This window comes from Penicillium canescens (genome assembly GCF_028828765.1).
Source record: "Penicillium canescens strain IBT 15451 chromosome Unknown utg000004l_segment0_segment0, whole genome shotgun sequence".
Taxonomy (NCBI): Eukaryota; Fungi; Ascomycota; class Eurotiomycetes; order Eurotiales; family Aspergillaceae; genus Penicillium; species Penicillium canescens.
The window spans coordinates 2,910,528-2,937,300 of record NW_026703966.1 but is presented as its reverse complement, the minus strand read 5'-3'; the positions used below and the strand labels follow the sequence as shown (position 1 = coordinate 2,937,300).

Here is a 26,773-nt window from a genome sequence, read left to right as displayed (position 1 = left end):
TTTGGGTGTCCTCTTGACGGAGTCAAAAATTTGGCATCGGTAGCGGTTATACAGCCCTAGTCAGATCGTTCCCGCATCTATACGCACTCATTTAGTCCATTACATTGAAAACCATAGACTTTCAACGGCCGTAAATTAATGAACTTGCTTCTACCTAGACAGATCCACCCCCTGAGAGATAAGGGGTGTGGCTGTTAAGGAGCAAGTGAGGTGAATAGACTTATTTCCACGCACCTAACCGATTACCCCGCCTACAAAACGATATGATAGATAGATGGGTAACTCCTCGGCGTTGTCCAATGACTTGCCGGCCAATGTCAGAAACCTATTTGGCTGGTGATTTTGTATTTGAATTCTCGTAAATCCGCTCCCACCATCTCAAATTGCACAATGTCAACGAACGGCCCTCGTCCCGCAAAGCGTGCCCGTCAGGCTTGCGATCCATGTCGGTAAAGTGATCGAAATTCATTCAGAGAATTTATATTGAGAATTACAGGCGGAAAAAGTCGCGATGCCCCGGCGAAAAGCCTGTTTGCTCATATTGTGAACGACTAAAGCAGCAATGTGTCTATTCACAGAGTGAACTTGCAGAGCCAGAATCTGCCGCTGAAATGGTGAGTGGGCATCGAAACAGTGTATTATCTGACTTTACATATCTTATTGAACAGGCTAAGCGTCTGGAGAGTGTCGAAGACAAACTGGAGGAGTTGATAAGTAGTCTAGGGTGAGCCAAAACGAATATCGGTCCGCAAATGCTGATGACACTACTAACAGGTTGAAGACCAAGACAAGAGTTGAGTCCAGTTACAATGGACTTCAATTTGATGTCACATGCCACAGATACTTCAAGTATTGAGGAACAAAATTCTCTCATGAGAGCGGCGCGGCTGTACCTGGCTTGCTGCAACTACCAACCCCTTCCGCTATTCAGTTCTGGCGACTTTCTTGACAACTTCATGTCGAGAGATACAAGTCTTATTTGTGTGATTCAGGCTATTGCTCTTCGCTTTGATGCTGTGCCCGAAAGCAGTGATTCGCACTTACAGAAGTTGGTGGGAAGAGCACGGTCTTTGGTTATGAATCAAATCACCAACGGAGTCTTAGAAGTCTCTTCCCTACAGACACTTTGTCTATTGGCTCTGTTTGAGTTCTCATGTGGGTTTCCTTAACATTTATGATCATAGACACTGACCTTTATAGCTGGCAATACTACCCAGGCCGGACTGACTATCAGCATGGCATCATACCTAGCTCAGAGCATCAGCACTCGTGGCCAGGTTCTAAACGACATACAAGAAGAGCCAGATGAAAGACTTCGCTGCTTATGGAGCATCTACTTTCTCAAAAATCTTCAAGGCGATGGCATTCAGACAACTATGCTGATGGCCGGGAACCGCACACCTTTTGACACGGGTTCGGGGATCTCTCATACATATAACTCCCCGGCCATTCCCCAATACCCCAGCTCAAGCCCCAGAGAAGACGTGGGGCTGGTATATTATAGCATTCAAATCAGTGAATTATGGGGCGCTGCTATGAACTATGCAGCTACTCGTGTGGACCACACTTCGCCCGCACCCTGGTTCCCCCACTCCGACTACTCAATCATTACATACCGACACACGGAGTTTGATGCCCGGGTCCCTCTAAGGCACCGATATCACGCCAACAGGTTCCAAAATCATACCCTGGAGGAGCTTGACCAACGCCGTGACTTTTGGGTAGCCTGGCTCTTCCTCCAATTCGTTTATCTGACAATCCCCTGTCTACTCAATCACCCATTTTTACTATCCATGAGATTGCGGAACTTCAAGCATATAATGCCCCAGTCTTTTCTCCGTCAGTCCTTTGAGAACATCAAATTTTGCACTGGGTGGGTTCTTCATTTGATTGACTTGATAGAGCACAAAGGTTTTGAGGTCTACGATCCGATAATTGGGCACTGCGTTGTGATTGTCGCAACAATTCATCTTCAACATAGTTTTGTCGAAGAGCAGGAACTCAGGCACAAGGCAACAAGTGGATATAGTAAATGTGTACGCTTTCTGCAACCACTGAGTGAACGTTGGCCTCATGTCAAATACATGGTGAGTTAGATCTGATTTATGCTTTCGGTACCTATACTAATAGTTTCACAGACGCAGAAACTACAAAGTCTGCGAGAAAGTATCGCCACAAATCCAGGTCGTCAGACATGGTCTATCAATTCTCGTCTCCTATGGGAGGTGCTTGTTTACGACCATGCAAGCAGATCCCCCGCTTCAGATAACATTTCCCGGAATTCATTCTCCGATCATAACGTTAGACAGCAATATTCAGGGATGACCAGTTCAGATATTGACTTCCAACTCCTCGGGTCAGCTGGTATATCTGGCCACAAAACTGTCGTCAAGGAGGTTGCCGACGGGCCACCCGAATCGGTTTCCACTCCTCCAACTGAATTCACTCCTGAGAGGGGTACTCATACCGCCTTGTTCATGAAGCCTTCTGGTATGATGGGAGACATGATGGGAGAAATCATCAACGAAAACTTATTTGTAGAGCCGGAGAACTATGGGAGAGCAATTGAGGATTGGTGGAACATGCCATCTTTATGATATTGTATGTAGCGCAAGTTGATATCTGCAATAGCCCTTTCAAAAAGATGTGTGCTTTCAATCAAAGCTTTGCCATAATATCCTTTGACCACAGTTGACAAAGTGGCCCGTCCTTTCCGTATACAGGGTCTTCCTCAGGTAATGTCACGGCCGCAATCTCTTTTCGCAGCACCCTAAGATCAATCCTGCTTCTCCCAATCTCATTCCTCCAACGTGGACAATTCTTGATAACAAAAAAATATCAGTAAATGAGATAACAGCCCAGAATAACAGATGTCTGACCTCTGGATACACTCCCACATAGCGATAGTCCGCTGTACTTTCTAGAGAACTATGAGCTGTACCTGCCGGGAGGACGATGACATCGCCCACATTGACGACCAACTTCAAGCCAACTGAAACGTCGTCACCAGTCGCCGCCCCTAAGAGTAAGGTTGAAGACCCCTGAAAGATACCTATAGCAGTTCATATAAACATCAGCCCCAATTATGTTAGACTGTAAGTGGTGAAATTATCCTACCATAGCATTCGTGGCTGTTGGGATGAAAATGCCGGATATTTATTGGGCCCCATGTGCCCTAAAGAAATCAGAACCTTTTTCTGGTTAGAATTTTGAAGACATGGTATCAGGACTAACTCTTTTCTCCCATTTTCCTGCCGTGAGAAACTCTGTCACACATTCCTCCGTTCTGGGCGAAGGTAAGACGGCTCTGTAATGAATGACGGGAAGGGTACTGTTAGGCGAGTGCGCTGTTGGCTGGAGATAATAAACGTCTGGAGAGGCCATCTTAAATTACAGCAGAGTAAAGCAGCTTCATAGATACTCGAGTTTAGCTTCAACTGTGGTATTTGTGGCTTCTTATCACGAGGAATATCTCCCCGGACACGGACCGCACCCGGAGACTCTACACATATGGTTTTGATAAGAGACGGAAAAGAAGCCTATTGGAAGAATGAAACAAGAAACGAGGTTGTCCTGTTTCAACGATTATGATACACCATTTGATTTGAGTATATGAATAGTTAGATGCCCGTCTGTTTTCTTCATTCCTGCATATCATACAATTGACATTTTCAATATGGATACAGAGAAGAAACAAGAACTATCGAAAGAGCAAAGTCTCTCTGAAGGTGCTATGGTACCCCATCATGAGACAGATCCTAGTTCGAATATAGCCGTCATTCACGATGCCATAGAAAATATCGGCATGGGTCGATACCAGTGGGGATTGACGCTCTCCTGCGGCTTCGGATTCATTGCAGACCAAGTAAGGATGAAATGAACATATTACCAATAAGTCGTCTAACACTTCTGTTAGATGCTCCTCGTCACAATAAGCCTTATCATGCCGCAGGCATCCAAGGAATTCGCACCTTTACATGCAACACTTCTATCTGCCACTCAGTATGCTGGCTTATTGGTGGGGGCCTTGGTATTTGGGTTCGGGGCCGATATTATCGGCCGCCGCATAGCATGGCAGGCTTCGATTTTTGGGGTGTCTATTTTCACGACGATCTGTGGCGCCTCGCCTAATTGGGCGGCATTGAATGTATTCGTTGCCCTGGCAGGCTTCTTTGGTGGAGGCAACTGTTGGTGTTTCTTTCAATTGCAAAAGAAACGTGTGCTAATGACCATGCAGTGGCCATAGATCTGACGGTTCTTGCCGAGGCTTTACCCCGCAAATGGGGATTTCTTCTAAGCGCCTTGGCTTGTTTGTGGGGGCTGGGAAACACATTCACTGGGCTGATCGGTAATCTCCATCATATCGCAAGCACTAATATTTTATTGACTGAGATTCTAGCTTGGCCACTCGTGGCGAACTTCTGTTGCCCAGATGGCGCTACGCCCGCTACGTGTACCAAAAGCGATAATATGGGCTGGAGGTATCTCTACATAATCATTGGCTGCCTCTGCCTGGTCATGTCCATTCTTCGCTCGTTCGTTTTGAATATGAGTGAATCACCGAAATGGCTTATCTCCCAAGGCAAGTTGAATGAGGCAGTAGTTTCTATCAACAAAATCAGTAAGATCAACAGGTCCGCATATATTGTTTCAAGCGAACAACTCCACCCACATCATGCAGGGGCTCCCAATAGTTTGGGAAACACCTTTAGTATGGTAGCTGGTTTATTCCGGGGCCGCCAACAAATTCGTTCTATGATCTGTCTTATCATTCTCTGGCTTCTGGTCGGCATAGCGTATGCATCCTCCTACTTTGAGTCATCCAGCTCAAGGCTAACATACTAACCATGTTAGATACCCTATATACACTGTCTTCCTGACATACTATCTCGAGGCCCATGGGGCCAAACTAGGCACCGGAGGCATTTATCAGACCTACCGCGACTGGTCCGTGTCCTCGGCTGTTGGAATTTTCGGCCCTGTCTTCAGCGCTGTCCTGATTCAAACGAGATTCCTTGGACGTCGTCGCACTATCAGCGTTACAGCATTTGCTTGCGCTATATTCGCCGGAGCCTTTACAACTGTGAAGAATGAGTCCCAGAATTTGGCCTTTTCTTGCATGATAAACTTCTGGTTGAATGCCTTGTATGGAGTGATCTATGGGTGAGCGATCCTTGGCGACCAGCGAATTATGTGTCCACTCTACTAATTTCATACAGATATACCCCCGAGGTTATGCCCGATAAGTACCGGGGGACGGGGTGTGGTTTGGCCCTCGCTTGCGGCCGTGTTGCATCCCTGTCAGCCCCTTTCATTGCCACCTGGGGTAATGTATATACCTCGGTCCCAATTTTTGTTTGCTGTGGCCTTTTTGTTGCGATGGGACTTGTGTCCTTAGTTTTACCATTCGAGCCTCGCAATTTTGGTAATCAGTAGTTGGATTCTCAACGTACAGGGGGTCGATTTTGACGTCGGATCCGCACTTTTGAATAGCGAATACGTATTAAGGTACTTGGGGGTTGCAGTTTAATATTAACAGAGCAGTATTAGTATTGAATTTGCCATCTCCTTTTCATGAGCTCAGCCGTATTCTGGCAGTTTCGAAACTCGGCTTTAATAAATACATCTCATTCCGTTTCATAAAGAACTGTTATTGATAGCCACGCGGCGCTACGGGTGATGCGGTAAAGCAGCATGGCCAACTAAGAGCCTGACAAGATAGTATTTCAAATGCGACTAGATGAAGGAATATCTATTGAGATTTTGCAACTCAAACTACTATCCTTCTATGTACAGAAACCTCTTCAAGTTCCACCAAAATCCTCTTTTAATGACCTCGTGAGATAAAGCCAAGGAAGAAGCATCATTTCCCTTGGAACGCCCACGTTTGCTTGGTAATGGCTCACCATCCCAAATATAAAAGCTACGATCTGCCCCCTTCTTTGGAACTGATGTCGTCTGGGCAAAAGCCTCTCGTTCCGCTATTCCCAATGGATCTCGCTCTGGCGCTTCGATCCATGATAGTCCAGCTCCCCAGTATTCAAACCGAGTACGGCCTTGATAGGTCCAAATGTAATCCTCCCAGCGGTTTTCTGAGAGAGTTTGCATGTAATGTAGAGAGCTCCCCGGGTACAGAGCAGTCACTTTCCCGTTGGTAGGTTTGACTATACAGCGTACGTAAGAAAACAGAACACAAACCATAACAGCTAGAAGCGGGGCATTAAACAACTTACACCAGCTACGGCAAGATCCTGTCCAAACCATGTCTTTCATCAATTCCACTGTATGGCAATCGAAATCTTGCTCGACCTCTTGGCGGATTTCGAACGATCGCACACGCTCACGTATGACCTTTCGTAAAATGCGGATGAAATAGTCACTAGTGGCTTCCAATGGACCTTTTTTTTTGGGAAATGAGCCAGTCAGCTTTCGTCTCTTGCAACATTTCAACGACGGAAACTAACCCATTAAACTGCCATTTGATATAGGAGTATTGGGACCCAGAAACACCAGGTAATTGGGGAAGCCCGAGACCCCCGTGCCGAGATATGAAACGGGATCCGAACTCCATTTATCTTGAAGGTTCATTGAGTCTCGGCCAATAATAGGAAATCTTGGCTTGAAGCTGGTGTTGAATCCCGTTGCGGCGATGAGCACGTCTACTTCACGTATCTCCCGAGAGCCGTTTTCTAGCTCCACTGTAACACCTTCCTTGACGATTTCTGAGATTGGATCAAAAATAGGATGAACATTCGCCTCCTGGAGTGCCAGGAGATATCCTTCACCAGGGTTGATCCGCCGGCACCCGGCCTCAAATGTTGGAATGAGCTTTGACTGCAGGTATTCGTCATGAATAAGCTCTTTCATGCGTACTTCGAACTTCTTCCGAAGTCCTGTTTGCTCGAGGCTCCCTTTGATGAATGCTTTGAAGTTTGAGTTAAACGGGCTTTCGAGGCCTTTGCGCATCTCTAAATAAGAATCTCGATTTTGACGGAATCCTTGTTTGTCGTCTTCACTGTACTTCGGATTATTGTTGTCAGACGCTTGCTGCCCAGCTGGTGGACATATCCACGACGGAGTGCGGATGTAGATGTCAACATCCTCGCAGAGAGGCTGGATTTTGGGAAGTAGTTGCACGGCACTAGCGCCTGCCCCGATAATAGCGACACGTTTGCCCTTCAAATCGATAGCTGAATCCCAGCGAGCAGTGTGCAGCAAGGGACCCTCGAAAGATGACAGCCCGCTGATTGTTGGCATCTGTGGATGGTGGAGAATGCCGCCAGCGTTGATGAGAATCTCACTCTCAACTGTCCCGTAATCTTCAACATCTACAGCCCAAGTTGCCTTGGTCTTGTCCCACGTGGCGCTTGTCACTTCGCAGTTGTAATGAATATAACGTTCCAGATCAAAGCGTTTTGCAACATTTTTCAGGTAGTTTTGAATCTCAGTCGATGATGCATAGCTGGGGCGCATGTCAGTCTCGTTAGTCTTCAGTCAAATTGAAGAACACATACAACTCAGACCAGTCAGGATTGGGTGCAAATGAGAACTGGTAAACGTGACTGGGCACATCACAAGCACAGCCTGAGAACCGTTAGCCCTAGGTCTTCACTATACAAAGCAAGCATACCTGGATACCGATTCTCATACCAGGTCCCACCCAAATCCGGGGACTTTTCAAAAATTCTGAATTCCACATATTCATCCAAATGTTTTTGGAGTTTATAGGCTATAGTTTGTCAGTCGACAGCCGGGCAATAATAGAACAAGGTTTCCGTACCCATTAAGACACCGGAAACTCTTGAAACCCTGGTCAGCGATTTTACTTTAATAACATTAATATACTCACCCAGCTCCAATTATCGTGCAACGTAGGTGCTTCATTTTGATTCTTTCAAGCGTGGTTGAGTCTGTGAATACACGTTGAGGTAAATAGTGAAATCAGAAAAGCCGCATAGAATTATAACAAAACGAATATGATTTCTTCAGTCTGCCTTTAATCTCTGTTGCCAGTAGAGGTAATAGCGATAATGCTTTCAACAATCTCCGCCCGGATACGGCCCGCTGCCGGGTCACACCAGGGACGGCATGGGTCCCGGATGAATAACCCAAAAGTTGGCGTTGTGCATACTCAATGTAGATAAGAAGGATATATCGCAGCTCATGTCTTGTCTTACTGTGATATCCGGAACATAGCACTTCATTGATCTACCGTTCCAATCTCACCCCGGCCACGAGAAATCTGTAAAACCAATATGAATCGTCTATTCTCCTTTGGCAAACAAGACACTGCTTCTTCAAACAGCAGCACAGCAAGCGAAGCGGGGGATCGAGCTCTTCCCGCACAGTGGTATCGTTCGCCAGCCCTTTATTCCCTTGAGCGGCGAGCAATCTTCTCCAAGAAATGGATGGCCATTACCCACGAGACACGCTTCCCCAATTCGGGTGATTATGTGCAGTATACAGTCGCCGGGTATAATTTTTTCGTTATCAAGGATCGCAAAAACACCATTCGGGCCTTTCATAACGTTTGTCGGCATCGAGCGTACCCTGTTATGGAATCCGAGTCCGGGACGGCAAGCATCATTGCTTGCAAATATCACGGTGAGCTCCGTAACAATACAAAGTGCGACCGTGCTAATATATCCAGGGTGGTCTTACGGCCTGGATGGTAAACTTGCCAAGGCGCCCAAATATCAAGACATCGACGGGTTCGACAAAAGCACGAATGGATTGTTTCCCGTCCACGTCCATATCGATAAGCTTGGGTTTATTTGGGTGAACTTGGAAGCTTCGATAGAGCCTACATTCTCATGGGAGAATGATACTGGTGGTGTTGACCAGCAGCCACGCCTACAGCACTTCGACATGTCTGAATATCGGTTCGACCATCAATGGAGTATGATGGGCGATTACAATTGGAAGACACTCGCTGATAACTATAACGAAGTATGTCTCTCATCGAATAGGGGAACTGAATCTAACCGTGTCAGTGCTACCACTGTCCAACTGGTCATCCAGGGGTCAATTCCGTCTCAGACCTTTCAAGATATCATGTTGAGGTGAATAGCGGAATCATCGAGCATTATAACACAAACAAGGAAGATACAACAGGATTCGATATCAATAGCTCATTTTACTTTCCCAATGCGTCTATTACCATCTCGTATGCTCCATATCCGCTTTAGACGAACATTACTGATTGGTTCTCACAAACAGTCCAATCTTTTTTACATGATGAGATGCATACCAGTTTCAGAGTCTCAAACTCTCATGGAGTATGAAGTATACCGACATAAAGACGCACCAGAAGCCGAATTTACCGAGATCAGTGATTTCTTTAAGCAGGTCCTTCGTGAAGATAAAGACCTTTGCAATGCGGCGCAGAAAAACCTGAACACGGGCATCTTCACCAACGGACAGCTGCATCCTAATGCAGAGAAGGTAAGTTATTATGGTAACTCAAATAGCGAAAACATTGAACTAAAATACAAAAAAGGGACCTTTATACTTCCAAAAGCTAGTTAGAGACTTGGTCTTTAAGCATCGGCTGGAGGAAGAAAAGGCTGGTCAGGATATTTGGCCAGCAACACCTCAGCATGTCAACACTGCCAAGGTCGATGAAGAATTACAGTTCTGTCAGGCGCTCGACTGTGCATTAGATAAGTCTCTAGCATGGTAGTTTAAATCTTCCATTTGTGTGTTTTTTCATGAGCTTTCTTTAGCTACGATCTATAATCCTCTCTGGTTGCTTGTTCCCAAAATCCTCCTATCAGTCTTTATACGTAACGTTAGGTAAAGTAGTTGAGCTTTAAGGTGTCGAGGCCGAGTGTTATCATTGGCTCGTTGCAGGCACATCACAACCACAGTAGCCACAACATTGAGAGTATTACCATTGGAGCTTGGAGTTCTTAGATGTGTTATGAACCTCCGCTATCATACTAGATTTTTATATTTGTGATGGATGACAGGAGTGGGAGATGAAGGAAAATGTTAATTATATTGTTTCCATCTACTCCTAAGTTGCATTTTCTATGCTATTTATAATAGGTAGAGACTATTAGCAAGAGCCGTATTTCTATATTGTCGCTTTGCCACTAAACTCTAGGTTAGATATTCATACAATACTGCTACATAAAACCAAGAGGATATGGATGTATATATGGGGTGCCTAAGATAGTTAAAACTGTAATAAACCTAGAATCTCAATTGAACATCTGGGCACGCATTAATTACAAACTGACCTTGATGGTTTGAAAAGCGAATTGAACCAACATCTACCCACTGCTCAACTGCTGAATCGCTCGTTTATCACACAATAAGTCATTTTCTCACGGTTCTCGCCAAGGCGGTCTCCACTGATCTCCAAGAAGGGCACGAATCTCAATCGCGACACACCAGATGATTGTTTATAGACGTGTGGGATGCGCTTATTGGCAGATAAGCGGTTCTTTATCTCTACATTTTAACGATCTTCTTTGTTAACCTCTGTGCCTGTGCCAGGACATGTTAGGGGCTTAGGAATCTCCAAGTAGATTGATGCAATATCCCTGGCTCCAATGCCCCAAAGCCAGGTTAGGAATTCGTAGGACCGAGTAGACAAAGTATTCCCAGGAGCATCGAGCATAGAATGGTAATGCTGGTTAGGTGGCCAAGTTGGAAGCTCCATGATGGCGCAATTAATTGCAGCCATATCATCAGGATTAGAGATCAGGTTGATAATGCCAGGCTCTTTTGATGGGACGACGGGACGATAGGTGCGATCTAGAAATGGATGGGTACCCGTGACAGAACTAGCGTGTTGCATTTTATTGATGTAGTTTACTCAGGTCGCTCACCCTTAAGGCTCAGTTCATACTCAGTGAGCGGATCAGAGCGCTCAGGTAACGATCAGATCGTGCTTAATCATCGATTCAGGGACAGGGTGTGCTCGGTTGTACTCAATGAGCAAAAAGCGGCAAAGCTTGGGCACTAAAACGGAAATGAAGTACCTTGGTACTCAAGATTCCGGTGGAAACTACAGCAAACTTCTGATATTGCAACAGAGTACTAGAGGTCGTGTAAACGAGGGTTGAATCTATTTATCGATTTCCATCAACCGATTAACAAAGGGGAGGCGACGCAATAAAAGCAGACATGAAGAATGGAAAGCGAATATTAAAGGGGAGGCGACGAATGATATGCTCAGTGGGACAGATTCGCCAAGGCTATTGAAGAATGAAAAGAAATTGTTTAGAAGGCATCCGTTTGGACGGGAGCAGCTAACTCTGCTTCCCCAACTAGAATCTAGTTGATTAGATAGATACTCCATGGACTGTTTCCTTCTATTTGAACCACTGATGTCATGGGCCGCTGCAATGTTTCACGTTAGTCTTCTGTTTCCTCTCATTTTCTTCTCGATTAACGCATTGGACTTCTGACTATCCGACGTTGATAGTACCTAGTGACATAAATGCAAGAGGTCTGAAAGCATGTTGGAGTCTTAAAGGAATAGAAGACAGTATCAACTATCTTTTAGCCGGAGATGACGCTCGCCTTTGAATCAAAAGGTATTGGAAACGACATAAGAGTGGATCTTACCCTACCGGGCTTCTCGGGGACTGTGGGTTTGCGATCGCCGTGCCAGACCTACGGAGACATTTTACGGCCATGCAGACAATACCCATGTTACTTTGTATTTGCCCTAGATGTAAGATGCGCACCTCGATCGATTCCAAACCAGGAAGCCAAGCCAATATCTCACTTTACAATTTATACGCGTTTAATACGCTTTAGAAACCTTCTTTCAATAATAGAATTAACCGGATGTAAGGCATAAACCAGGTTGTCCACATGGCCATCAGTTTTGGCCGTACATACAACTCCTCACCGCTTTCGGTTGGTTTTGAACGCCGATTAGATCCTTACGCAGCCGAGCTAACCCTAATCCTTTCCTACTATTTGCGATACTGTGATCCATTCAATTGCGTTTTCTCATTGGCTTTCACGAAATGACCTCTCAATAAACCGAAATTACTCTTGTCTCCTTGATTTCTCGAACACAGCCACAAATTGCCCAAAATGAATCGTCATTTATTCCGTCGCTTATTGCCTAAGCCGGTTGCCAATGACGGGTCGCAACTACGTGATCACCAGGCCAACGAGCGTACCTTTCTTTCTTGGAACCGAATGGGACTAGCCTTCGCAGCTATGTCACTTGCTCTCGCTCGACTTGATATCATTGACAACATCTTCAATCGCAAATCCCGCGAGGAGGTAATTGATGCTCCTAAGTCATCCGCGCGAACTGTCTCCCCAGGAAAGCTATCAAGCGAGAAAGATCTTCCAGTGACAGAAAATGGATCACAAATCCTGATTGGAAATACGAGCGATCGTGTGGCTAGCCGCGTTTGTCAGGCCATCAGTATCTGGTCATTTGGATATTCATTTGCTCGGTACATGTCCACTCGAAGAAATTTGTTGCAAGGACGCTTTGTTCCTGCAATCTGGGGGCCTTTGTTGATAACATGTGGCTCCCTCGGCGTTTTTGGTATTACTCTGAAGCTAGAGTAAAATGACGGGCGAGAAGATTACTGGTTGATGGTTAACCGTGTAAAGAGTACGCATGGGTCCCCCTTCATTTGCATCGCATACATGTATCCTACATTAAATTTGGCTTCTAGATCGATACCAATAGATATTTCAATCTTGTTTTTACGCAATCATAACTGCATTGCCTCTCCATAAGTTCTCACGGACAAGGGAGAAGCCTAATAGTAGAGGTTTCCAATTGCGAGTCGGGTACTGAGAAAAATATAAGTGAAAATTGATACTCAATATTGCCTAATGACTACATACCAGTTGTCATACTGAACTTTCCCCGGGGCAATTGATTCAGAGCCCTTATGCGCTATGGCGTATTATCTGCTCGTAATGATTCTTCCAACATGACCATGCAGAAAATCTATTAATTATCAGCCACCGCACAAGAATGTCGGGGACTATATGTAAGCATTTCGGGCACCTGAAGATCATCTGTCAGCCTCCTGAGATATGTGGGGCCATGTACAGTAGCGGATTAAGGGGCTCACAGCTGGTCGCCGTTTACCATTTTGAGCTAAACCTTTGTATGCTGCCATGTTCCTACAACCACTCCGAAGTAATATTCGACCGGTATCACCGAATTCGATACTTTCAATATGCCCACCATATTTCCCATGGTACTATCGATTTCTACTCCCATTGAGTTGTTTATGCACCAAGTCATGATACTTACGCTGCTTGAAACACATTCGAAGGTCCAAATGTTCTAATGGCCCCATGCGAGATTCGAGCAAGATTGGTCCCTGAACCGTGCGACCAAAGTCTGATCCAAAGGTGTCGAATGACGAGACAAAAGGGCTTGCTGATACTTGCTACATATTCTTGTCGATCAACGACAAAAAAGCAAAAAAGTTCTTGACCGACGCAGGGGTCGAATCTGCAATCTCTTGATTCGTAGTCAAGCGCCTTGCTATTGGGCCAACCGGCCTTGTTGAGGTGATTCACTTGCGTCTTTGGCCTCGCAGCCAGACCATGTTGACGATTTTAAAGCGTAGAGGTTTCTAAGGAGCCGTCAGACCTGTCATATATGCATTCCGATGGAAACACAATGCTCCTGTTGCCGTATTCGGCGTGAGATTGTGCAGCCTTGTTCAGCTTGCTGTCACCGATCTACATGCATCCGATTTGTATGATCACCCCCAACATCGGGTCGTGCTTGTTCTTGCATGTCGCAGACTCCTCATGGCCAAGTGGTCTCTATTAAGAAGCTCGATTTTATCTCAGAAAGGTAGCTGCCCGGATAGCCACTGATTTCACCTTTTGAGGGTGCAACAACTCCAGGGCAAGGAAACACGAACAATGTGGATTTTGACAAAACCACTGTCTTTATTCCCATGGGAGACGATGTCATGAGGGATAACTTTTCTTAAAGCCTTTACTGGGACTTTGTTGATTCGACTTGCGATGACTTACTGTTTTTCCCCGTATGAGAAGGCCGCAGAGACTGTCAAATGTGCCGATTCAACAAATCAGTTAAAGGTCGTATATCATAGAATATGTATCTATAACCATTTTGACCATGTATATAATATTTCGATTATTTAAGACGCGCCAAGAAGTTCAGGGTCTAGACTATGTCTGGGAGTAAGCGTGATCAAATTGGTCTACCAAAATACCCATTTTCTGTGAGGATCTAGAACAATATTGATTTCCATCTTAATCAGTGCTTTTGGGCTAGAAACTTAAACCCCGTTGGCGGATATGTAATTGCGTGTTTCAGGATCTATCAACTGTCCACATCCATCAGCGGGATCGGGCTCCAATATGGTCCCCGACGTCCGGCCACCAATCCGGACTTCTCGGTTGCATCCTTTGAGGGTCTTCTAAGCTATGCACGAAATGAACAAATTAATCCAACCTGGGCTGTTTTCAAGCAGCAATCAGTTTATCGTTCTCGGAAGTTGGCAAAGGATTCGTGTCTACTCTTCGTCTCGACTATGGCAACCACATAGTCTCATCCTTTTCTCCTGTCCCCATGACAGAACTTCCTTCGACAAAACGCCACGTCCAATCTGAAACTCCCTTCGGAGAGTGCCAAAATCTTGCTGTGAATATTCGCGACCTCCCGGGAGATCCACATCCATCATGCAGTCTCCAAATTAGAGAAATGGCATCCCATACACCTGAACCTAGGGCTTCTAGTTCCAGTTCCACAGATATAGAGGTGAAAATGGCATCCGCTGCTCGACGAGCGCCCGAAAATCCGAAACCAGATTCTTCTCTGTCGGCCAGAAGCGATAATTACATGTTTGCTATCTACTATACCTATTTCCACCCAGCCCATCCGATTCTTCCGCCATGGAACCTATTCCAACAGGCTCATTTGCCGCTATATTTAAAGCAGGTTGTTGAATTCATCGCTGCCCACTTCACCCCAACCGCACCCAATGAGACCTATCGCCATACAATTGTTGGAACAGTTCTCAAGCAGGCACCTGAACCCGAAAAGGTTCAAGCACTTCTTTTATTGTGCATCGTGTTGCATTCGCGCACAGAGCATGTGGAGTCTAAGAACTGTTTGGCCACAGCTGTCGACCTGGCCTTTGAGCTTGGTCTGAACCGGGCTTTTTATGCTGAAACCGAGAGCCCCAACGATCCAATCCGAGCTGAATGTTTACGACGCACATGGTGGGAGCTTTTCATCATTGAAGGTCTCTTGAAATCCTTCGGGGTGCAGCATATCTGCCGCACAGCCCTCAAGCCTCTCGAAGTGCTGCTTCCATGCGAAGAGTCTACCTTCCGCGAGGGCCTGATTTCGCCAATTCCACAGACGCTCTCCGAATTCGATGCGCGTGTTTTTGCCGAAAGGGAGCCGGGTTTTTCATCGTATACCTATCGAATCGATGCTGTGCGCATCCTCAACTGGGCACTGGATATACGTGAGATGACCGGAAGTCATGAAAACCTGATAGAGGTTATTGATGCTCGCATAGCCAGTTGGTTCCTCAATTTACCCAGCTCCAAGGCCGAGCTCCTACGGCCAGATGGCTCAGTCAATGAGATAATGTTTCAGGCTTGTATAATCGTTAACATTGCCTCCATACATCTGAACTTTTCTCGTTCTGGCCTCATGTCATCTTCAGCAGTTGCCACAGATGTCATCTGCAGTCACCAAACTTCCCCCAAGGACTCCGCCTTCTCCCACCATTCCCATGCTACGAAAGCCGTCAGAGCTGCCAATGAGATATCTTCATTAGCTGCGATCAGTTCGCCAGTTGAAAAACACACCCCGTTACTTACTTGTGCCGTTGCGCTCAGCTGCATTGTTCAGCTTGCAGTCGTAAAGGCAGGCCAGATGTCTGACGCAACCCGTGACCGCATCTGTCTGAATCTTGGAGTGTTGAGATCGATGGGCCGAACCTGGGCCATTTCAAAGACAACTATGCAAAAGGCCAAAGCTGTTGCGCGTGATGTACTGGCTCTGGGGACTCAACCACCCGTGGACCTATTCGATTTCACTACCCTGCTCGATCTAAATGAAGAAGTCTTGATGGATGGGAGCATCCTTTAAATGCCTGCTGGGTTGATGAGACGACAAAGAATGGAAAGTCCGGTCTGATACCCACTCCTCATATCTAGTGAATGATGTCTTTACTGCTTCTTTCAAATTTCTTGATTCATTCGGAATTAGGATGTCCTAAAGCTATGTGGGGCGACTAAAGACGAGAAAGAAGCAAATGCTACTTCTTAGACCTGTTTATGACCACCTTAAAATGCCATCTAGGGACCGGGAAACCTTCATCCACCTCCGTGTATTGTTAAAAGATCTGTATGCGAATCCAAAAAAACTAAACACCTTATAATAGGGCTTGGCCTGGTCGACAAACTACATATTAGTAGCAAGTCTGATTTTATCATCCGGATCCATATTCTTGCAACTAGCATGAACCATGAAAGAACTATGGAAGATAAGATCTCCAGATTCATATTCACTTATGAACCATAACCTCTGACCCTCTTGCCGTACTTGAGTACATCGCGGCCAAGGAAACCGCGATCGTTCATATTTTTGTTAAAAGCAGAAACCCACTCTTCATCCGTCAAGTTGATGCGTTACGCGCAGACTACTCTTCGGTCCATTGCTCACAACCAGCAGACTTCTCAAGATAGATCCTCCTGCTTCAAGTGATAAAGCTCTGATTGGACCTTAGTTTCCAGATTCAATATTGCAGCAACAGGCGAGAAATTTGTTGCATCTCACTACAGTAATATGTTGTAGAATAAGTGGTTGAAAGGAGCGGTTGTGCCTTATTCCAAGATATTGAACCAAGGGAGAGCCCAGCTGGGACAGAGTTGAGCAGTCCGTTTGCCTTCGCTGACTGTAGCTTGTTTCTCCTCGCTTCCAATCCTTTTCAAAGCCTTTCATTCCCAGAGATTAATTTACCCACCTTAATGTTGCCGACTTGAGATCTCTTGTTGCCATGGATTCATGTTGGCTGTAAATGGCACAAGATAAGACCTCTTTCTCAGAGAGTATATAATGTGAGATGTCAGATTTTAGTGAAAGCGATAGCTGGTTGACTTCAAAATGCACTAAGACAAAGTAGAACTGCATCTTCTTAATATCCAACGATCCTCGACTCCTTGCGTAAGAGTGACCTTCGCTATGAATTGATTCACTCGAGAATCCTCCTTTTGGACCTCCATTTCACACTATGTGAATCAAATCACAAACATGCATCCGCAGTTCCGAGGAAAAGAAGCGCTATATCGTCTAAACAGTTTATGTTATCTCGCATGACCATCTTATGATCTGTGAACTATGGGGATTTACCACTGGTTTGGACAGGGACCGGTGAGATCAGTTCCAAGGTAGTTGAGTATGACAAATTTAATGCATCGAGTAGATTATCCTGAAATTGTCAGGATAATTTTCATATTTGTTCTCGAAAGGGACTTGTCCGGAGTGAAATGTCATGACATAACCCACGGATGTTCCCGCTGTCGTGGCTCTCAGCATGCCGTCACCCGCACAACCCAAGATGATATCACCACCGGACCATCCGGGATCTATTCTCGACTACCGCTCGCTCTTGCAGCATAGTTGATAGCCCAAAGGTAAAATACCCACGGATCGACGCACTGGATTAAGGTTATCCGGGGGCAGAATGGATGACTAAGGCCAGATTGGCCAGTCAACGACCTCGGGACTCCTTAACCAGCATCCAGCATTCTTCGCGAAATTACTTGACGACCCAGACGGCTCGGCGAAAATGTGTAGACGTCATTTGGAGGGGGAAGCCTCGCTTCCCCCCATTGAGCTCGACAAAGATTCTTCGTTTCCAAACTCCGTGCCTTTACCCCACAAATGGGATGATATCGAGCGAAGTCAATCCCGTGTTGATGCCTCCTACTATGCAAAAGAGTAAAGAACAGCAAAAGAAGGCGCACATTACCTGTAATTGAATTAATCTTGTGTATCAATTAAGAGGTGCAGTGGAAGGGCGGATTGCCAGTTTCTCAGGGAAACCTAGACCCCAAATCGTATGATGATGCTCCCCAAGCTCATGTGGAGACATGAGATGTCGGGAGGCCCACTCATATTGTCTCCCATGCGGTTCGGCATCATAGACTTCGGATACTGTACTGCGCATGACATCGAGGTCGTCGTTTCTTTCTGGGATCACCTCGCGGGCCTTGGAATCCAGACAGAGCCAAGTCTTGGTTCCAGTATGCAGCCGAAGCGTTGATCTCTCATACGTTCATTCGTGCTTGTGCATCCACCGATGAAAATACACATCTCGGACACAACCGATTCATGATGCAATGGTAGTGAGAGAACATACTGATATTATATAGTTCCGGCGATTTCTGGCATTGGACGGCTTTTCCCCCTTAGGATTATTGACTATACATGACAACCCAACCGAGACGACTCTTATGATACTATTATTTGACTTATTTTTCTTTCCACGACCTACTTATTGTTAATATCTTTACGCACCAGTCCATCAAAAATTCATTCAAAATGTCCGCCAACGAGATGACTACCAAACCCGAGGCTGAACAGGCCGAGAACATTGGAACCAGAGTTGCCAAAAAACTGAGCAAGCGATTGTCCATGAGTAGCGGAAGCAAAGAGGGCACCAGCCATGGAGGCGCCCAAGATTCAATACTCGACAAAAGTGCCTCTATCAGAGACGAATTGGGCCAAGGTAACTTCACCGGCGCCAAAGAGATCATCACCAAAGGCCAGACAACCAAGAGATCTATGAGCCAAGGAGATGCCGGCGGAGCTTCCAGCAGCGTCGGAACCAACCAACGAGATATGAGCAAGGAAAATGCCAAGGAGACTGGACAGCAAATCAACAAAGGGATTAGCCAGGACAATTCCGAAAAGGCCTCCGCTGGTGGATCGAACAAGGAACAGCGAAACGCTGGCAGTCCACCAGTTATTCAACTCAGGAAAGAAAGTGGCAGTAACGAAAATACCGAAAAACACTCGACTAGCGAATCCAACAGAAAGGACCAAAGCAAAGGCCACGAAGACATGGACCACCGAGGTAGTGTCGCAGCCGGAATGCTCGAACCAAACTACGATATTCGCAAGGGCCCCATCACTGTGGAAGGAACATTCCAGGAGAAGAATTTCCACAACAAGACTGGCCGCGAAACTATTGTTTCGAGAGACGGCGGCATCAGCAAAAATCCTACCCAAGGAGACGCCAACACACAGGCTAACAATGGTAATGCTACTGGATCGAGCACCAACCAGCAAGGCCTTTCCCAAACTGGCATCGTAGGATCGAGCAGTGACAAGGGAAATCCAAGCGCCAGCAAGCGTAACTCTTCTCAGTTTGCCTCTGCCGTAGCACCAAACAATGGCAAAGACAGCTCGAGCCAATTGAAGAGCGGAGGAACCAGTGCTGGAAATGAATTTAGCAACGAGTTCATCCAAAATGAGCTCCACGACCAAGAGAACATCAGCGGAGATGTCTTTGATGATGGATCCGGCGGCAAAGATCTCTCCAAGGAAGCTGCAGGTCATGACGTGTCGAAGAAGTCTCATGCCAACCAGAAGAACCTTGAACAACAGGGCTCCAAGGCTTCACAGAAATCAGGAGCTGACCAGGGTTCAGCAGGTGCCGCTGTTATTGGCGGCAGTGGGATGAGCAAAGGAACAAGCAGCCAGACTTCTACTACCAAAAAACAGTCAAGCAAAAGTCACTCCAGCTCTGGAGTCAACGAAACAGCCCGCAAGGAGCTTGCTCCCACAAGTCCGAAGAGCCAGGTTCAATCTACTGCCAGTGAAAATGGTCGCTCAAGGGGCCAGGACTTAGCCGCCGACAGTCAGGCAAAGACGAGGTCGTACTCGGGAGCACTTTCGGGCCAAGGCTCTGGTCAAGGCTTCAACCCTGCTATCCCAGCAGATAGTGCCTATGCTGGCGCCGGGGGCTCGAAACAGACTAGCAACATGGGCCAGAACAGCGGCATGAGCCAGACCAGTGGGTTGCGCTCTACCACTACTAGCCAGACAAACCAAGCAATGTCCAGCAATGTCTTCTCCGGCAGCGGTGGAACTACCACCCAAGCAGCCATGGTTGGCGGAGGAAGACTGCAGCAGAGTGGCGTCAGCAATACCACTGGCACCGGCAACGGCACCAGTAGTGCCACCACCGGCGGCAAGAATGGCGCAACCACAAAACGCACCGTCAGACAGCTCAGTAGCGGGGGCTTCAAGGTTACTGTTCTCCAGGAGAAGCTTCAGGCAGTGTCCCAGAAGTGCAAGACTCAGCTGGGCCTTTCTTCCGATGATATCAGTCGCCGCTGCCCTACCGTTGACTCTTTCTTCGATGCTGTTGCTGCTGAGCGTCTCCGCTGGATGCCTCGTGATGGAAGCAAGCTTGACTGCTGCCTCCGATGGGCTTCCAGACTGGCATATGCCGTTGACGCTCTTAGGGAGTCTGTCGGAGTCTTCGCACCTGCCGCCAACGAGGCTGCAATGCTCATTTGGGGATTCTCCATTCTCCTTTTGGAATCTGACATTGACAACACCGATGTCTTCGAAAGCGTCTTTGGCCGATATGGTCGTGTTGCTGTCGGCATCTACCTGCTTCTCCAGTACGAGACCGCGTACAAGTCATCCCCTGAGCTTCAGCCAGAGGTCACCGCTGTGTTTGCCGACTTGCTTGAGATGGTCTGTAGCACAACCACAAGCTGTGTTGAGGGATTCAAGAGCAAGGAGTCTGACCAGGTAATTGGACGCAACGTTGACGCAGCCTTTGTGACCTACGCCAAGCGCTACTCTACTCATTGGAACTCTGTTGTCGACTCTCACACCTCGAAGCTCGTGAAGCAAAGTTCACAAATCTATTCTTCTCCTGAGCTAGGTAGCTTGCGCCAGTTCCTGGGAGTACAAGACCGTCCTCTACAGTTCATTCTGGATTCTCGCGCCCACTTACTCGCTGAGGGGTCGTTTGAGTGGTTCAACAACACACTTTATGACTTCACTGTTGCTACCACCCCTGTAATGCTTATTACAGGTGGAGTTGGCTCTGGAAAGAGTGCCCTGGCTCAGTGGACAGTCGAGAGACTACAGGAGTCGGCCGAGCATGATAGATGGAATGTCATTCCGTACACAATTCGTGAGTTTGTCAATATAATAAACTGTAATCATCTACTGACCAAATTCAGGGGCCGATATTCCCGTCGCTACTCTGCCTCTCCGTATCCTGAAGGGTATCTTGCACCAGATGTTGGATCACTGTGTTAGTGACATCCAAACACAAGAAGCAATCCTTGTCGATGTAGCCAAAGCAGCCCAGGGTGCTATCGATGGAGCTGGCGATAACGAGGTTGAAGAATCTCTGTGGAAGGGAATCCGGACCGGTCTTTCTGCCAACATCCAGTATATGTTTGTCATTGATGGTATCGACCAGATCAAGGGCGGAGATGCTGATGCTATGGCGTGCTTGGATCACTTCTGTGATATTCTTGCAAAGCAGAACGCCGGATCTAAGATGATCGCTTTCACTCGGCCGCTCAGCTCGAAGACAAGCTCAAAGAACGTTCAGCAGTTTACCATGCAAACTTCTCAGACCAAGACAGACCTCACAGCCTATGTGAAAAAGATGCTTGCATCTGGGGCTAACTTCGACACCCTCAAAGGTAACCAGCTTGATAAAGCTGTGGATTCCATCGTCCAACGCTCCCAGGGCTCTTTCAGCTGGGCGGAGATGGCGGTTGCGTATGCCAAACAGCAAAAGACGTTGAACCAGGCTGTTTCATCTGTGCAAAGCCTGCCACAGTCCATGCCAGAGCTCCTTGACTTCCACTCGACGAACGTCGACTTCACCCAGCAGGGAACTCTCAATATTGTTTCCTGGCTCGCAGCTGCCGAGAGACCCTTGTTGGTCGAGGAAATAGAGCACCTCTTGAATGTAGACCCCGAGGGTCCTAGCTACGCATCCCGCCAACTTGCTGACAGCTACGAGACTTTGAATGCACTAAGTCCCCTCGTCATGACGCGCGATGGTGTGGTGTCTTTCGCCCATACCTACATTCGTGACCATATCATCAGTCAGGCGAAGTCCTCTGGATCCAAGTCACTTAATCTCAAAGAGGCACACTACGACTTGCTTACTCGATGCCTTTCGTGTGTGCAGCTCAGCGTCCAAGAAGAAGTTGATGTCTCCATGGACAAGTTGAGCACGGAGGAGCGCAACCACCTCTTTGATAAGTATGTCGTCTTGGAGTACACCGCACGCTACTGGTTGTCGCACCTGCTGTCCTCACCTTTGGTGACCGATGATGGAGAATTCCAGTTCGACAATAGCTTTAAGAAGCTCCTTCCGGCGACAGTTCTCTTTGCTCGCCTGGAATTGACTTGCCGCGAGTCCCAGTTTACTCGCTCCAGTGTCGTTGAGCTTTACCGGCTTGCGAGTGACATTCGCCGAGTCATTCTTGGAGACAAGAACATGGCCCTGCTGGAAAGCCTGCTTCTCAGCTCACGCGTAGCCAAGCTGGCTCACTCCAGCCATGCCGACGAGCACTGCTATGAAGCGTGGAAGTTGAGCCAAGAGCTCCTTGGACAGTCACACTCGATTACCCTGACATGTTCCGAGACGATGACCCAGTCGTTCTCCGAGCGAGGAACTATGACTGCCCAGCAGGAGGATATCATGAGATACTTGATCCTGACCGACACCGAGATCACTGGCGTGGAGTTCAACCAGCGCCTGAAGTATCTCGGAATTATTGTTGGCATTTACAAGTCTCGCAGCGACAACGACTCTGCCCTGCTCATCTCCAAGCAATTCTACCAGCAGATTCTTCAGAAGTACGGAACAAACTCCCACCAGTCCTCCGAGACTGCCGATTTCTTGACCGCTCAATTCTCTAGCACTGGAAGCGATGAGATGAGCCGAGACATTGCCAGAACGAAGTATGACAATGTTGTTCGCACCATGGAAGTCACCGATGAACGCCGCATAAGCTACACCCTTTACATGGCTCAGTTGTACGAGCAGCAAGGTGACTTTGCTCACTCTCAAGCCGTGCTTTCCAACCTCTGGGCTGGTCTGAATTCGCGCGACATTGACTCTGTCGACATGATGGACAAGAAAGCCAATGTGGCTCTCTTGTACTACCAGTTCCTTCGTCGCCACGGCCGAAATGACGAGGCTGAAGTCATAATTCGTGAACTGGTGGCTGATCTCGAGGTCACTGGTGTCCACTCCTCGGATATGATGCACCGTGTGAACCTTCTGAGAACCGAGACTCAGGAGATGCACTTGTGGAGCCTGGATCGCTCTTTGTCGGTGCTCATGTGGCGCTACTACAAGGAGACCAACCAAGAGTATTCTGAGGAGTCCACTGCGCTGGCCCTTTCAATCGCCCAAAGCATGTCCAACTCTGTATCGATGGAGCAAGCATCTTCGCTCTCCGTCAAAGATCGCAAGCTATTGGTTGAGCTGTTGGATGTCATTTCGGCTAGCTCGAGTAACATGACTGTAACCACTTTGATCATGTGCCACAACCTCTCCAGCATTTACGTTCGCGAGGAAGACTGGGTGCAAGCCAGTGAATGCTCCATGGCTGTCTTGCAGCACATCTGGCCGACTGTCGAGCAGCCCAAATCCCACAAGAGGTTCTCGACTCAGCTGGCACCTCCTGCAGCTGACCTTGCCCTGATCTTGGCTTACTGCCATTTCCGCAGGCTGCACTTGGAACAGGCTACAAATGTTTACGACAATGCTTTTGGGTCTTTGATCTCATCAGAAAGAGTACCAGTTCCTTCTGTCCTGGCCGTCGCCAAGGCTGTGGTCGAATTCTACGAGACTTCCTACCAGTTCACCAAGGCGCTGACTCTGCTCCATACTGTCAGCAACTTCTTGACATCTCGTCTTGGAGAGACCCACAAACATACCATCGACAACATGTACCTCGAAGCTGCTCTGGCAACTCGTCTGGAGATGACTGGTGAGGCCAAGACCACCTACCAGCGCATCTACGATGCCACCTCTCACGAAGGCAAGATCACCCCAGAGGGCATCGACGCTGCCATTGCCCTCATTGACCTTTACGAGGGAGAAATGCAGTGGGACTCTGCCTTGGGTGTCTACCGCTCACTCTGGCCAACCCTTGTTGTTGAGGATAACAAGAAGCACACATTTGACCAGATTCTGGTGGATCGCATGTTGGAGAAGACGTATTCCGGCTACATGTCTATTCTGACAACCCGCAAAACTAAGAGCTCCGAATTTAGCGAGCGATACCAGGTTGCTTCTGACTATGTCATAACCTGTCGCCACGTGCACGGTGCTACCAGCCAGAAGACGCTCAATGCTACTCTGCTGTTTGCTGAGCTGTGCGAGAGCAGCGATTCCCACATTGACCAAGCCATAGCTTTGTACAAGCAGCCTCTGCAGACCAGCGAGTGGTTGGACACTACTCAGTCATCCAAACCTCTTGACCAGATGACCCAGCCCCTGCCAATTACACTCAAGCATAAGCTGGCGCAGCTCTATGTTCGAAAGCATGATTCAACTAGTGACGCTCGCTCTCTCTACACAGAGGAGTTCCAGCTGGCCAAGAAGACCCAGGGCTATTTCTCTTCTACTACCCTATCTTGGCTGCGCGAGCTCGCAATGGCCCACTCGAGACAGGGAACTTCGACTGCTATCCAGCAGGGAAATGCAATCCTTCACACCTTTATTACCGACGTATTGCATGCTGGCGGTGATCCTGACCAGATGGGCGATTGGGCTCGCAAGATTGCTTCAATCTACCTCGAGTGCGGATTCATCGAAGGCGGCAATAACGTGCTCGACGAGCTGCGCCACCGCGTAGTGTACAGTTCTGAGGCCTCAGCTATGGCGCTGCATGACCGACGCGACGCCGTGTTTGTCTCTGCTTTTGAGGAAGTCTTTGGCAGACGTGCTACCCACAGCCAGATCATGACGGAGATGACTCGTGAGATGTCGACTTACCAGGCGTTTTCCAAGAGCCTTTCTGGTCACGACTTCATTCCTACTTTAATCACCGGTCACGTTCTATACAATCTTCAGACCGAACAGAAGCGAGTCCGTGCTGCCGCAGACACCAAGGATAAGTTGTACGAGTACTTCTGCTCCAACCTCTCGGCCACCAGTATCGCCGACAAAGAAATCGTACAGCAGTTCTACCACATCTGCCTGCGTGAGGTCCACGGTGAGGATTATACTATGAACATTCTTAGCAAGACCGCGGATCTCGTCCGCGAATTGTGCAACTCCTCTCGCTTCCAGGATGCGACTATTCTGACAGGCGTGCTACACTCGTTCGTGCACCTGACCGAAGGTCTGAACAGCTACAACAGCATCAAGACCGCCACCCAGATCTGTCTGTACTTAAGCGGCCACAAGGCGACCAAGTGCACAGACGATAAGACCTACCATGGCATGTCAGTCAAATCCAAGATGCTCCTTCAGGAGATTATGACAGCATCCAAATCCATCGGCATCGACATGGTGGACTTGCCATTCAACGACCTGAATGAAATAATCACCCTCCTAGGCGAGTACGATATGTTCGATGAACTTGAGGGAATCCTCACCCAGCTCTGGACCTCTCGTATCGTCCAGCGCACCTGGACACCAGACGTGGTGGTGTGGATAGGCCGCCGTCTCGTCGAAACTCGCTTCTGTCGCGGCCATGTCGACTCAGCTATCCAGCTGTGCCGTGACATTTGCTATAACTTGCGCCAGGTTTGGGGCAGCTGCGATCCTGTCACTCTGGAGATGACCAAGCTCCTCTCTGGTCTGTTCACTGCATCAGATAACCACCAGGCGGCAGCTACTCTCCACGAGGGAATTCTGTACGACTTGCTTGGAGACAACGAAGCAAAGGGCCATGCCCGTGCTGCTGATACCGCTTTGCAGCACATGGAGCTGCTCCGCCGTGCTCAGGCACGCATGGGTGCTGATCAGACTTCGCGCCGGGCCTCGGCTCATGCGGATCTGTTCCAGCAGCTGGGTTCCCGCTTTGGTATTGAGTCTGAAAAGATCCAGAGCGTCGGCGAAGCTCATGGCGGCGAACAATTTGGAATGTGGTCCAAGCCTCGACGCTTTAGTTTGGATGTTGAGGATCTGGAAGAAGAGGGCCAGTCTCACCACAATCATCTTCGTGAGGCTAGCGGTGCTGGTTTGTATGGTAGTGGTGCTCCCAGACGTATCTCGGTGCAGGCTCTCTAAGTATATGCATGGAGCTATATATCCTGTGGTTGGCTTCCGCTGGTGTTGGTATTGGCTTGTAATTACAAGGACCTAAATTGTACACGTCCATAAAGTTGTTGAATTGAATGAATATTTACTTTTGAAATGTACCTGGCATTCAAGGATCTGAGAGTCTGTCGCGGCCTCTAGTTGTATCAGATGGGTGGATGGGCAAAAAGAGCGAAAGCAATGCATAAAGTGGTATACCCGCTATGAGGCTGGCTTTCATGTGGAGACTGTCCAGTATTTCATCAGTGGCACTGTATACACTTTCATGATCCGTGTTGTCGTATATTGGATATTCGATAGATTATTTACTTAACAATGTTAACATATATCCTAGGAGATCTATATACTTGCATTTGGCTAAGTAGACAGATATTCGAATGTTTTGTCTGAAAGGATACATAGAAACGGGTTTTAAACCCCATTCAAATGGACATAGACTTCTCAATAACAAAATTGATAGACATTTAAAGAATAGATGAATGAAATTT

At 47.5% G+C, this 26,773-nt stretch overlaps 9 protein-coding genes across 9 annotated transcripts; 6 read left to right on the top strand and 3 right to left on the bottom strand.

Annotated features, from left to right (window-relative positions):
- Window positions 1-390: 390 nt before the first annotated feature.
- On the top strand, window positions 391-2,597 carry N7446_006478 (Zn(II)2Cys6 transcription factor; the record flags this gene model as incomplete). The annotated part of the gene is made up of 6 exons (XM_058515226.1): window positions 391-449; window positions 497-614; window positions 669-724; window positions 782-1,155; window positions 1,201-2,087; window positions 2,139-2,597. 6 exons carry the CDS (start codon window positions 391-393, stop codon window positions 2,595-2,597), a joined length of 1,953 nt encoding a protein of 650 aa, XP_058372404.1.
- Window positions 2,598-2,658: 61 nt separating this feature from the next.
- N7446_006477 (cupin domain-containing protein) lies at window positions 2,659-3,384 on the bottom strand (the record flags this gene model as incomplete). The annotated part of the gene is made up of 4 exons (XM_058515225.1): window positions 2,659-2,820; window positions 2,880-3,052; window positions 3,118-3,175; window positions 3,235-3,384. 4 exons carry the CDS (start codon window positions 3,382-3,384, stop codon window positions 2,659-2,661), a joined length of 543 nt encoding a protein of 180 aa, XP_058372403.1.
- A 292-nt stretch (window positions 3,385-3,676) lies between these two features.
- Window positions 3,677-5,436, top strand: N7446_006476 (sugar transporter; the record flags this gene model as incomplete). Its single annotated transcript, XM_058515224.1, has 6 exons — window positions 3,677-3,865; window positions 3,917-4,187; window positions 4,238-4,348; window positions 4,400-4,796; window positions 4,855-5,163; window positions 5,220-5,436. 6 exons carry the CDS (start codon window positions 3,677-3,679, stop codon window positions 5,434-5,436), a joined length of 1,494 nt encoding a protein of 497 aa, XP_058372402.1.
- Window positions 5,437-5,778: 342 nt separating this feature from the next.
- On the bottom strand, window positions 5,779-7,784 carry N7446_006475 (flavin-containing monooxygenase; the record flags this gene model as incomplete). The annotated part of the gene is made up of 5 exons (XM_058515223.1): window positions 5,779-6,398; window positions 6,465-7,462; window positions 7,515-7,584; window positions 7,631-7,729; window positions 7,781-7,784. The coding sequence occupies 5 exons, from the start codon at window positions 7,782-7,784 to the stop codon at window positions 5,779-5,781; spliced, it is 1,791 nt and encodes a 596-aa protein (XP_058372401.1).
- Window positions 7,785-8,255: 471 nt separating this feature from the next.
- Window positions 8,256-9,682, top strand: N7446_006474 (aromatic ring-hydroxylating oxygenase subunit alpha; the record flags this gene model as incomplete). Its single annotated transcript, XM_058515222.1, has 5 exons — window positions 8,256-8,604; window positions 8,651-8,949; window positions 8,994-9,166; window positions 9,189-9,444; window positions 9,500-9,682. 5 exons carry the CDS (start codon window positions 8,256-8,258, stop codon window positions 9,680-9,682), a joined length of 1,260 nt encoding a protein of 419 aa, XP_058372400.1.
- Window positions 9,683-10,465: 783 nt separating this feature from the next.
- N7446_006473 (uncharacterized protein) lies at window positions 10,466-10,807 on the bottom strand (the record flags this gene model as incomplete). The annotated part of the gene is made up of 1 exon (XM_058515221.1): window positions 10,466-10,807. The coding sequence occupies one exon, from the start codon at window positions 10,805-10,807 to the stop codon at window positions 10,466-10,468; it is 342 nt and encodes a 113-aa protein (XP_058372399.1).
- A 1,253-nt stretch (window positions 10,808-12,060) lies between these two features.
- N7446_006472 (uncharacterized protein) lies at window positions 12,061-12,552 on the top strand (the record flags this gene model as incomplete). The annotated part of the gene is made up of 1 exon (XM_058515220.1): window positions 12,061-12,552. The coding sequence occupies one exon, from the start codon at window positions 12,061-12,063 to the stop codon at window positions 12,550-12,552; it is 492 nt and encodes a 163-aa protein (XP_058372398.1).
- A 2,200-nt stretch (window positions 12,553-14,752) lies between these two features.
- Window positions 14,753-16,093, top strand: N7446_006471 (fungal specific transcription factor domain-containing protein; the record flags this gene model as incomplete). Its single annotated transcript, XM_058515219.1, has 1 exon — window positions 14,753-16,093. One exon carries the CDS (start codon window positions 14,753-14,755, stop codon window positions 16,091-16,093), a length of 1,341 nt encoding a protein of 446 aa, XP_058372397.1.
- A 2,457-nt stretch (window positions 16,094-18,550) lies between these two features.
- N7446_006470 (ATP-binding protein) lies at window positions 18,551-26,255 on the top strand (the record flags this gene model as incomplete). Its single annotated transcript, XM_058515218.1, has 2 exons — window positions 18,551-21,167; window positions 21,217-26,255. The coding sequence occupies 2 exons, from the start codon at window positions 18,551-18,553 to the stop codon at window positions 26,253-26,255; spliced, it is 7,656 nt and encodes a 2,551-aa protein (XP_058372396.1).
- Window positions 26,256-26,773: the final 518 nt, after the last annotated feature.